This window comes from Ornithodoros turicata, chromosome 8, assembly GCF_037126465.1.
Source record: "Ornithodoros turicata isolate Travis chromosome 8, ASM3712646v1, whole genome shotgun sequence".
Taxonomy (NCBI): Eukaryota; Metazoa; Arthropoda; class Arachnida; order Ixodida; family Argasidae; genus Ornithodoros; species Ornithodoros turicata.
This window is the reverse complement of record NC_088208.1, coordinates 34,728,092-34,740,676: the sequence shown is the minus strand read 5'-3', so window position 1 is coordinate 34,740,676 and position 12,585 is coordinate 34,728,092. Positions and strand designations below refer to the sequence as shown.

The window sequence follows — 12,585 nt, the reverse complement described above, 5'->3', positions numbered from 1 at the left end:
AATGTGCTCCAAATCATATAGACATATTTTCATTACTTTTTCTTTGTAATTAGCCTGCGTAGCCCCGCAACAGCGAAATTATTTTTGTCGCAGTCAAATGAAGCTAAATGCCGTAGTTTCTTGTAATGTAATTTTTAATTTTGTAAAGTTGTAATTTTTAATGTAATTTTTGTAATGTGTATCATTCTGTTATATTCTAATTTGAATGTAACAGAAGTCCTAGCTGTTGACCCAGTAAACGTATCGGGGGTTCCCCCCTTCCCCCATTCCCCCTCCTTCTTCAGTAATGATACTTAATTCTAAGGTACTGTGCCACGTACATTTCATTTCTCTTGATATTCCCTATTACCTGTTTTTGTTTTTTTCTGGCTCTATTTTTTTCACCCACAAACTCGTTTTTGAGTAGTCAGTTCTGACTGGGTCGGGACTAACCTCTCCATATTTTTATATCTTTTCCAATCCAAACCAATCCAATCCAGTCTCTTGCTATTAACGATATAAAGCACTCACAACGCACCTTAACTACACTTGCATGCTTGCAAATGCTAGCTACGCTTGCATGCTTAATACACTTGCATGCTACCGTAAACGCAAAGATTCGTATTTAAAAATAGCTATCGAAAACAAGTAAGAAAAACCATTTCGCTTCCACACGTTGCTAATCCACATTACTCGCTTACCATGTACGTGGGGACGAGGCTTAGAAACTCTTGCACTTGTTTGTCGTCGGACGTCTTATTACGAAGGCGTTCCCCCTGGCCAGCAATGACAACATGCTCCAAGCGTAGCAGATCTCCTTCTTTGATCCACAGGTCAATTAATTCATTTAGCCGGTCTGAAAGTTGTACAGGTCACTTCAATTGCGTCCAGAGTACAGAAAAACGACGATGAAAAGAAAGAAAAAGAAAGAAAGAAAATTGTCCGTATGCTTCGAACTAAAAAGTACTCGAGATTACATACAGAAACATTGCTATTTCTAATGTGTAGCTTGTACGAACTTTTTACTCCAGTCTTCATCACATTGTCTCAGATAATTTCCCACAATTTTAAAGACAGCATTTCAACTGCGTGTCATGTTACCGCAAGGCATGGAGTATGAAGACTAAATTGGCGTTTTAGATCATGTTTATGAACTGATATTGTCCTGCTTTGACAAAAGAAAACACGTCCTTTTTTTGTGTCCTACTAATTTTATTCAATGACAGCGTGCATTTTAAGAATCAGACGTGTTCCCATGAGAATGAACCGGGATGAGAACCTGCAAAAAAGTCGCCTGTTAAAGCGGTATCGGTATACCCATGCTACATGCTATTTGGCATACATGAACAGAACTCATCACAGTGCGAACTTGCGTATATTTTTCCGTATCAGTGCACTAGTAAATCGACAAGCACACGTTATTATAATTTCAACGGCACACATGTATGGATGCTTCAGTCAATAGTTTACTCAAAACGGTATGCAGGATGCACTTCTGGTGTGCAGTTAAGGTGTAGCTGTGTCCATACCGACGATTTACTCTGTTTCATAACTCATTGCACGTGACGTTTATGCCAACAGGCAGCGTTTGCAGTTCACTTGCACGTGGTGCTGTGCACGTGTTTAGTGCTCTTTGCCAACAGGTGGAGGAACGTTACACTCAGGGTGAATTCTGAGGGCGCGACATAAGTGCTAGCCGACTTATTGTGAGAGATGTCTGCTCCGTAATCGACACAGTGGATATACCACGAAGTACAACATGCGGTGGAAGAGTTTATGTACCTACATGAAGTTTACGTTGTTTGTCAGGGCACGGGTCATATATCCGGGCCACGGTCTGGTGCGCCGTATGCTACATTTATTATTACTACTTGAATAACTGCACGTTCCAATAGTAGAGCCACTGCACAAAGCAAGCAAAAAAAAAAAACCTAGGGACCACATAACGGTGAGATGAGTTCCATGGAAATGCCGGCAATCGCATGCAAAAGGCACTTACTTTGGCTAGCTTTTTAGGTATTTCTATTTTTAACAGCGCGCCTTGCTCTTCTCTTCATACGTCACACTTGATACTGCTGTCATGCACTTTGATGTGCCGTGACCTCACAAAGCCCTACCTACAACTCGTCTCATTTAGATCCACGGCATAAATATTGAGGATATCGAGAGCAAATTGAAAAAAAAAGAACTGCGTTTTTTGAGGACAAGTACCTACGGCGCGCTTGTGCTGGACAGGTGATATTCACGTTAGTACATCTATACTAGATGCATTTACAACTCTGCGCGAGTAATTCCGTACGAATAAGCACGCGAGCATTCGGTACACTCTGCTGCTCAGGACAACACAAGTAGCAGCATTACTACAGTACTCCTACCGCGGTAACCAGCTTCCATTTCTGTGATTCCAAACCAACATTCCAGTGCATTGTGCACCAAGAAGACGGTATCAAAATGCTTTTCATTCCATGCCTCGAGCAATTAAATTGCGCAGTCGATTATCTTCGTGACCTGAGGTGAAGAAAAGTGACGAAAGTGGTTGCTGGTGACGAAGGGTTTCCGTAACGTGCTCCAGGCCGGCTCTCGCCGCATATCTTGTGCCCTTATGAGCTCTATACTTACCTATGTGCGACGATTTGTTTCTTGAAGCTTTACTGCCTTTACTGTCTATTCGCTTGACTTTGTCTCTATCCATATTATTATTGCCGTCGCTGCTGTTCTCTATTGGTTCCTCTATGTTTCTCTCCTGTTCCTCACTTTTTGTGTCATCAGCATGCCCTTCCGTGCTGCTGTTCTGGTGGTTTCCGGTGTCCGCTTCGTCGTTCATCTTATTAACTACTTCTTGCTCTTCAGCCATGGGTTCTCCTTTATCTTGATGTCTCACTTCAGCTACTTCGCCTTCCTCTTCAGTAATCTCAGTTGGTACCCTGTCCGTCGTACCTTCTTCGTTGTCCTCGGGTACGCCTTGAGAAACATCGTCGTTCTTATTGTCGTCCTCTGTACCGCCCTCAGTGCTCTTGTGATCCACATTGTCTTCTGTCCCGTTACCTCTGTGTTCCCCTGTCGGTGCGGCATCACCCTCTCCTACATCTGCCTTGGCGTTACCTTGGGCACCGCCGTCTTCTACTGCTACCCCGTCAGCAGCATTATCACTTTTAACCTTGCCTTGTAAGTCCTCGTGATTATCGTTATTGCTATCTTCGAGAACGTTATTATTTTCAGGACATCCTTCATCCTCATTTGTTCCGTCCTTGTCTTCTGCCGTTCCGTCACCCTCCGCACCGTTATCAGCTCCTTCTGCTGACTGCCCCAGTAAATTTTGATCTTTATCCGCAGCATCCGCCGTTTCATTAACCACTATTTCGCCGATAACGCCTTGCTTTTCTATGTCGTCGGTGGAGTCACCGTTTGTGTTAGCATTATCACCAATGTCCTGCTGCTCAGCATCGCTTATCTGGCCATCTGGACGCACACCTTCTTGATCATTGCTCGCAATGTCATTGTTATCGGCAGTGTTATCACCGTCTGCACCAGCAACCCCCTCATGGTTATCCTCGCCGTGATCATCTACATCATCCTCAGCACTGTTAGAATCCTGTTGATGTTCGCTAGACTGCTCATCTACTTTACCTTCTGCATCCACCGAATCGCTCTCGCCAGCACCGCTGCTGTTTTCCGTCTCTTCTGGTTTTGTTTCCGCCGCCGCCGCCTTTTCCTGCTTCTCCGCTTTCACTTCGGCCACGCCCTCTTCCACTGTCTTGACGTCTTGGTCGGCCTTTGACTCGCTCTCTGTTGCCTCTTGCACAGCTTCTTTCTCAGTGTCTGGGTTGGCAGCCTCGCTTTGAGGTTCTTGACTCTCGGGTTGGACAGGAGCCTCGCTTGCACACTCAGGCTCTTCCGTTTTCGGCTTCGGTTCGGCCAGCCAAGTTATCCCGCTGTCTGAGGGGCCTGCAGACTTAGCATCTCCTTTGCCCGTCCTCATGTAGTACTCGGCTGTTCTGCCTTTCTGCGAGGTAATTAACCACCGTACCGTCAGTTCGATTATACCTACCACATCACATCACCTTATACCACAAAGAAATAGCAAACAGAAATAGCATACCCTTATTATACCCGTACCAGTGCAAAAACAAGCACGATAACACTACATGTTCAGACTGTCACACAACAACAACGGCCGTGGGATGATTATACCTTATCCCTGTGGCTTCTGAACGAACCCGCTTAAGAGACACAGAGACTTCCGTGTTTCTGTCCTTACTGCAGGTCAAGTTATCTCTCGAAACAATGTAGCTTTGACTATGGAACAGTTCAAATATGTGCTTACTTGGTCTAAGACTCTGGGGTTAGCTCCTTTCTCCACAAGAAACTTGTAGATGTCATTGTCCCTCAGCAGCGCGGCGAGGTGTATCGGATATCGTCCGTGCTAAAACAGGTAGCACGCAAGAGTGTTTTATTAGCGCGCAAAACGCAACATCAATATGCAGGGACATGAACTGTCTATTTACCGCTGCTTTAGCGTTGATGCTGGCTGGAAGCTTCTCCAGGATGTAATTCATAGTATCCATGTCCTTGCTTTCGACAGCCGTGTGGATGGGCTGGTTACCTTGCTCATTTCGTGCCTTGAGCAATACTTCATTCGCGTCTGTGAGTTCTTTCAGCTGTTTCAAGTTTCCCGTTGCTGCTGCTTCATGAACTGAAGCTACAGTTTGCTGAAAAAAAATAAATAAATAAATACGTCGACAAGGAAAGATAAACGACTGACGCGAAGCAAATGCATCATGGTGCATGTGGGCTCTCCTACACTGTTGCTTGTGGTGCCAAGTTTTGTGGTGATGTTTTCATCCATTCCGCTTCAAAGTGCATAGCTTTGTGTAGTTTCCCTTTCTTTTCTGAATAACGCGTCCTGGAGTAGCCAGTCCCGAGTGGCTCGAGACTAACATCTCCATTTTTTTTCTTTTACAAATCAATCAATCAATCATCAGGGTGCATTCCTCGTATACAGCGGATGTAAATTATATGTGTCTCTTATTTACACGCTGGAACGTTTGGGAAGGTATTTATGGGGCGACGCCCCTGAGAACCCGCAAGAGAGTTCGGCCCCTCACCAAAAACAAAAAAAAAAAATTTTTTTTAGTTGCGTGTGAGAAGCCCGCTGTCATTTCTCTTATTAGAGAAATGACAGCGGGCTTCAGCGGGAGTGCCTTTCGACGGGCACCACAAACTTTTTCTCAAGATCGTCATTTAAATAAAGTTGTCGTTGTTGTCCTCAAGACTACACACCAAGAAATGCGGTAACGCCTTGAGGAAATGTCGCACTTCTTCGCTCCAGCTGGTCCTCCCGAGCAAGTGCTTGCCGTAGCCCTCGACTGCCAGTTCCTGAACCTGGCTCAGGTTTCCTTTCTGCAGGGCCGACGTCACTTTCTCCACGAGTTGAGATGACGTAAGAGCTGAGGGTGACGCAAAACACATTACTCAAATGACGCACACTTCGCCACATGCCTTGCTGGAACTCACAATTTTGTCTGGACCTTGCCCGCGGAGCTTCTAGTCTGTTTTTACTCCGCGCTCTTACATGAGGGTCAAGCTGGGCCACTTCAGGAGGTATCTGTAGGTGATGTGTCTTGTAAAATTCCGAGGATTTTCCGCGCTGAAATGATCACGTTGGTGCGATATCAGATTGGTGACTTTTTGTTGAAGAGGGAAGGATAGCGAGGTTAAAAAGGCGTTCGTACGTTGTCTCTAATCCGTGAGTCAGAACCATTTTGAAGTAACAGCTTGTAAATTTGCCTCCTCCCATTTTTACGAGCTGACGCTGCAGCATAATGAAGAGCAGTCCTTCCTTCCTGGTGAAAGAAACTCACGGCGATTATTGGAAAAATAACGGAAAGATAGAACAGCTAACTGTCCTCAAAAACTGCTGTCCTTGTCTGCGTCGTTTTCAGCAGCGAAAAATGCACAATGTTACGGCGCGACACTATGGGCCAGAAGACTGCCCTTATGCTGTCACTGTGTCTCACCCTGTCTCTGGCGTTTATGGTTTCTGGAAACTTGTCAACGAGCAACTTGACGACGTCATGTCGGCCAAGAATGACGGCCTTGTGAAGAGGTGTCATGCCCAGATGGTCTCGCGCAAGCGCGTAGTCGGAGCTGTCTAGTTGCGTCTCCAGTTGGGGCACGTCATCGTCCGTGACCGCACGGTGGATGGTTCGGATGCGTTCCAGCATGCGCGGGACGTCTTGCTTCAGGTATTGCTCCACGTTCTCGTCGGCACAGGAGACTTCCTGGGTAAGACGCTCCCCGTAACCTTCCAACACGGCGCCTTCCAACTTCTTCAGATCCTGTTCCTCTATCCACTTGCGAATGTTCGCTGATGTCACTTCTAACCCTGAAATGATAGACCAGCTTTCTTGACGTGTGTATGTGTAACAGTTGAGGGATGAACCATAAGCTTTCATGCTGCTGTAATCATAGTGTGCAAGCTTCCTGCATGCTGCATCATACTGATCTTCCTGTAAGAAGCAATGATCTCAGCACTGAAGAAGCGTACGTGGTAATATGACGGCTGGAAGAAGAGGCCGGCTCCGCAACATCACTTTTTTCATGGGCTCAACAGGGTTCGCAGAAAGCAGATTCTTGTCAGCATGCTCGCCGGAACTGCTGGATTGCACCTGTAATAAATTACATTCCAGAATCAGATTTGAGCACAAGTACTGTATCAAAGAACGCCATAGCAACGTTCAATGGTAGTACAGAAGTCTTATCACTACACTGATATAGGTACAATAGCTCATGTTACCTCATCAGCTCCGTTTGTGAGTCCATTCGTGTCGCCACTCTCCACCTGGTCGTTGAAGAAGTTGTACTTTTCGTGAAGATGAACCAGTGTCTCTGCGCAGCCAATGAAATGTCTTATTTCTTGACTCATGAGTGTCTCCCGTATTTCGTGAAAGCGCACTTACTGGGGAATCCGGGAGCCATTGTCTTTAGCCGAGTGATTGTATTCCCCATATACGTGGCGTTGGCGAGTTGGTTCCTTTTGATGATTTGGCTCAGGCTCAGTTTTTCTGGGTACTGGAGGAAGTATTCGGCTGACTTTCCCTTCTGCGAGTCAATCCCCATTGTTAAGTGCATTGCAGCGCACACCGAACCACTGAATCTTGCAAAGTGAGTAGGATGACGTTATTGCGAAATTAAATTCTTTTGGCATTGTATGACACGCGTACGCCTTCAGGACTAAGCCAGCTGCACGTCTGTGTGAGTGACGCGAAGCACAGGCCAACTATTAGAAGCTTGTGATCTGACGCCAGCCTATACTGGCTTCGGCTTAACATGAGTCTGCTGCACTGGGGCAACAAAGGTACCTACTAGGTATTGCCACAATGCTTACATAATCAACGATTGCTGGTGGGGCTCCCGCCGCGATTAGCATGCTGTACATCTTCCTGCCGTCCTTCAACAACGCCGCGTAATGAAGAGCCGTCCTTCCGTCCTGCGTATGAAGCGACCAGAAGGGTGCGTATATACCGCTTCAGTCACGATTTACCACCACACAACTTGCAGTATACAGGTAGAAAGCAACACTCACAACGTCTTTGGCACTGAGGCATTCGGGAAAGTTCTCTGCAAGATGTTCTGCAATGTCTTCGTGTCCGTACATGACGGCCTTGTGGATGGGCGTTGCGCCCAGAGAATCCCGCGCTAGCGCTAGCGACTTATGGTTCATGAGTGTCTGTACCTCACGTAATCGACCCCTGATTACAGCACGATGAACGTCGTTGATTTGCTCCTGGGCAGAAAAAAGATCCATAGACGTGAGTGTAACATATGAACCCGTCACAGTATTACGGGTTTAAGTCGCTTACCATATAGCCCGGAACAGTATCGAGGAACTCTTGCACGAGTGGGTTGGGACTCGATTCTCCCAAAAGTTTGTCTCCATGACCATGTAAGACAAGTTCCTCTAAGGCTTCCAGGTTTCCCTGAGCTATTATCTCACGGATCTGGACCTTGAGTCCCGCTGGTTCTGAAAAAAAGGACACACTTGATCGTCATAATTTTGTATACAGTGCTGGACAAAAGTTTACGGAACACGCTCCGGCGCGTTCCTCCCTCAGAGTGACACGCTAGCAGTGAATGGTACTTAACCGACTTACGTACCCACGGTCCCATTCGCTACCAGCGTGTCACTCTGAGGGAAGAATGTTCCGTAAACTTTTATGCAGCACTGTACAACGCAGCAAAGTCAGAAGCCCAAAGACCACTGTCTACAGGTGCCTACTATAGTTCTGTGACTTTGCACCAGTGGCTTGTTGAAATGCGCTAACTGTGGATTCTTCCTTTACTTAGGTAGCGATAAGAATTTAGTGATAGTCTTGTCTTATTCTTGCTGCACGATTATGATTCTGCCTCTTCGAAAAGAAAAGCGTATGTGTGCTGAAAGGTGCGAACGAACTTGGCTACGTGCTGGAAGCTTGCTGCAAGCCATGACGTACATATATTATACCATGATGGTAAAGCGAAAAGTTTGAAGTCTGGAGTCCGCCGATGATTCGTATAAAGGCTATCCTTATTCTGCTGGGTTTGATCTAGGAACGGTCTATATATATTTAATATTTCATATCTTGCATCTACAGGAAGGGTTATGTACATGTCAATGAACTAGAGCGTAGAACGAACTTGTTTCTTGACGGCTGTTGTAGGCAACTTTGTTCTTAGCCGTACTTAATTGTACTCGTCGCAGGTACTTCAAGTGTACTAATGGTAATAGACAAAGGCACCAGCCTAACGTATGAACGTTACCTACTTGCAGAGTATCCTCGTGTGGAAGCCGCGTCTTCACCAGACTTTCTCCGTCGATGGCCTTTCCGTCTCGTCCTGGTGACGGTTGCACCTTCTTTGAGTTGTTCCACGGTCAGCTCACCAGGAGAATCCAGGTAGGAATCGGGAGTATGACCGTACTGTTTGGCAAAAGTACCAAGACAAGTGCTAGTGTTACACTCAAAGTATCGCGTGTAAGTAGAGTTCCACGCTTTCGGCGTTTGCCGAAATATACTGGCGAAGTAATGAAGCGGGATTAACCTTCAACAGTGATGATGTTAAGAAGAAGAAAAAACGTATTAGTCGTCAAAGACGTCGCAGGAGCTGCGTACTTTCCGGTTCCGATATGGAGATCTCTGAACTTCCAACGACTTGATTGGTCTTTGTGCGCATTAGATGCCTGATTGATGACATTGGGTCTCACCACTTGCGTTTTCCATCAATATTGACTACTGGCGTACATTAATTACCGCTCGATGACCATGTCGCATCAATTTGCCTCGAATATTCACGAGAAACCCTAGCTTCAAAACGCAATGAGAGCCACGTTGCGGAATATTGTTGCGAAATTGTGGTCCTGGAGACCCGTGTCTCATATACAACGACACAAATATGTGGGAATCAGTGGCGGATGTTGTGGCTCAGTGGCCAGTGGCATATCATTTGCATGACGATGTGGGCTTCGGTATTTAGCCCTAAACTAAACGCGGAAAGGGCCAGGTGTCAAAACCAAATCCAATACGCGCCCACGGGGATTATGCAAAGACGAGTCCCACAAGCGCCGCGCTATGCACATACACTCTTAAAAATGAACTTCACCACATAGCACGCTCCTAGCCAACCACCATCCCGAATGACAAAGTTCTCCTCCCGTTTTCAACAAATCAGGGACGAGAACGTTGTCATTCGGGGTGATGGTTGGCTAGGAGCGTGCTATGTGGTGAAGTTCATTTTTAAGAGTATACTGAATGGAGAAATGGCAACCTACAACGTCGGTGGCGTTGTCGTCGGATCCTGCAGCTCGAAGCATGCGGTACACCTCGCCGTCGTCTTGTAGCACGGCCGCGTAGTGAAGAGGAGTGCGGCCTTGCTGAAATGAGACATGGGGACGGTATATTAATCTTTACAGTACTATATTGGTGAGGCTTGACGGACTCCGTAGCATCAGAGAGCTTTTCGTCTGGTTACGTCGTCCTACGGACCTGTGGCTTCTATCTGCTTACACCTATAGCGTCCACACCCATGGCACAGTATGCGTTGTTTGTCGATTTCTATTTAAAGCGGTAGCTTTATAGGGCTAACCACAGTGTAGGTCCGTCCGTGGGTCACGTGACTGCCCAACCGGCCCAACCCCCACGTGATCTCCACACTGATGTGTTCGCGGTACGCTGAAACTGTGTATAGCCGCACCAGCACAGTAACAATGCAAAAATATGAGTTTAAAAAAAAAAACATTTAAAGGCTTTCCGTAACAATTTAGTAGCATTTAAGAAAAGAGATTCTCAGAAAATTTACCACCAATGATGGCCCTATAAAACTACGGCATTAAAAAACACGTTTGGTAAATGCCTAGTGATGGAGCCAGTTTCTTTCTTCTTCTTCTTTTTTTTTTTTTTTTTCATGGTCACGATATGTGGGCTCATTCAACTAAAAAGGTTGCGACTTCCTCAGCAACAGTGACGAGCACTTCCACTTCCAGCGTAGGTATGAGGTGCAAATATCCTTTGTCAGTTAGCCTTCAGAGGAAACACTTTTATACGCCGTACGCGTGCAGGCCCCGCCTCTAACATGCTGGCTCATTGCGACACACCCCTACCACACGCCAATTCCCGGGCATACAGGTACACGCGGCGGTCGTTTCGACGCCTTCCAAACAATGCGGAAATCACACCTGGAACTCTAACTGTGTCAGTCTATCGATCCGTCTGCAACACGTTAAAATCCATATTCTGCCACGCTCCTTCTGTGCTGGACTCCATTAGATTACCCGCGTTCTGTATAAGCTGATACCCTTGCATTGTGAGGTATGTCATTGGCGAGATGTTTTCGCAAATTACTGTCACGCACGACGTGGTCCTCTTAATGGATCATGCCATTGCGGGTGTGACATTTGGAAGGACGACTCGCTGTCTATATGAGAGTGTCCCGCTGAATACAGGACTGTTATTGGTGGTATCGTAGCACACACACACATATACACGCATAAAGAAATGATGGTGAAATGATGAGATGGGGCTGATGCAGGCCAGCAGGCTGGGCGCTGCACCAGTGCCAACTGTAGAGAATAAGAGAGGGTATCGTAGCATTTCTGCGATATCTACACTCTAAGAAAAAAAAAAAAAAGGTAGAATTTTCTACCCATCTCGGTAGAGCTGTATCGCAACCACATTTCTACTCAACCCAATTTTACCTTTTGCGTATAACTGCAGAGTACAACAAACTACAACAAACTACAGAGTAGAAACTGCAGTTCTACCAGCTTGGGTAGGAAATTCTACCTTTTTTTTCTCTCTCTCGACCTCTCTCTCTTTTAGACCAAACGTGAGAGAGAGGAGCAAGGGAAAGGGACGTAGAGGAGAAGACGCGCGTGGATTGGCCCGAAATGGTAGAAGTACTGTCGTTCTACTAGCTTGGGCAGGAAATGCTACCCTTTTTCTTAGAGTGTACGGAAACATTTATGTTTACATGTATTGTGCAGTGTTGTACGTAGCGCCGTTACTAGTAGCGGCGCTACCGTATCCGTTACTTTTTTCGGTAGCGGAGTAGAGATCGCGCTACTTTTTTAAACTGGTAACGAAAGAAGTACTTCCGCTACAAATTTGCGGTAGCGTAATCTTTGAGCGCTACCGCTACTTTCCGAGCTGGGGTTCGCGACAACTCCACTTCGACCTATCATCAAACCTCCACTCTACCTGCCTTCGATCAAGCTGCCCCATATCACAACTCATTCTGGAAAGACCGGGCAAATAGCCGAAAGGAGGGCACAGAGGCCGTTATCTTACAAAGAGGATGTGTCCTCCACGTGTTCCCTATTTGGGATGAACCTTCTTGACGTCACTGACTGACGAAAATGACGTCACTCCATTCTGGAGCCGTCCTCGCTAGCTATGAGTCATGACATTCCACCACGTGCGCTCAGGTGCTTGACAGTTGCCATTTCTTTGTTGTCCGCTGCAATGGAGGGACCATGGCCTGCTACAGTACAAAACAGTAGCGTGGTGTTCAGATGTCTACTATGCGCCTCGGTGGGAAAGCTTTATCTGTGCGTCAAGGAAGTCAACGTCCAATTTGAAAAAGCGCACCATGGTATGTTTACTAACTTCTCCTTCCGGGCAATCAGAGTTATTTTTGTGACAAAGCTGCTGAGCCTTTTATCGGTAGACTTGCTTTGTGCTTTATTTGCTTTAGAGGAAGAGAAAAAGATATGCAGGATATCGAGTAGGCTTTAGTAAATCTGTAAAAAAAACGGTTTTCAAAATTTTAGCCTTCAGGCAACCTACGTGTAACCTCCATTGGACGTCGATTTATTATTTTGAGATATTGTTTTATTTTATTATTTTAAGACGTTTGAAGTACGTCATCAACGATACTGTTTGTTTAAAGTAGCGCACGAAGTATCGCGTTACTTTTTACGGGTAACGGTAGCGGTATTCCGCTACTTTTAGGTACGTGTAACGATATCGGGATATCGTTACTTTTTGCTCAGGTAGCGCGTATCGGTATTGCGCTACCTTTTTCGGGTAGCGGGTACAACACTGGTATTGTGTGAGAATGAGAGCGACTGAAATG

General features: G+C 46.1%; 1 protein-coding gene across 1 annotated transcript in view; it reads right to left on the bottom strand.

The window, feature by feature from the left end:
* Window positions 1-12,585, bottom strand: part of LOC135367588 (uncharacterized) — a 38,115-nt gene that overhangs the window by 9,788 nt on the left and 15,742 nt on the right. Inside the window, exons 4-19 of the mRNA XM_064600878.1 lie at window positions 9,785-9,886; window positions 8,783-8,936; window positions 7,842-8,002; window positions 7,565-7,765; window positions 7,367-7,468; window positions 6,939-7,080; window positions 6,776-6,867; window positions 6,527-6,647; window positions 5,997-6,364; window positions 5,712-5,822; window positions 5,494-5,626; window positions 5,260-5,426; window positions 4,485-4,688; window positions 4,304-4,402; window positions 2,599-3,982; window positions 681-835 (exon numbers count right to left, since the gene is read on the bottom strand). Coding sequence (XP_064456948.1) covers window positions 681-835; window positions 2,599-3,982; window positions 4,304-4,402; window positions 4,485-4,688; window positions 5,260-5,426; window positions 5,494-5,626; window positions 5,712-5,822; window positions 5,997-6,364; window positions 6,527-6,647; window positions 6,776-6,867; window positions 6,939-7,080; window positions 7,367-7,468; window positions 7,565-7,765; window positions 7,842-8,002; window positions 8,783-8,936; window positions 9,785-9,886 — 3,696 coding nt within the window. The remainder of the gene's footprint in view (window positions 1-680; window positions 836-2,598; window positions 3,983-4,303; window positions 4,403-4,484; window positions 4,689-5,259; window positions 5,427-5,493; window positions 5,627-5,711; window positions 5,823-5,996; window positions 6,365-6,526; window positions 6,648-6,775; window positions 6,868-6,938; window positions 7,081-7,366; window positions 7,469-7,564; window positions 7,766-7,841; window positions 8,003-8,782; window positions 8,937-9,784; window positions 9,887-12,585) is intronic.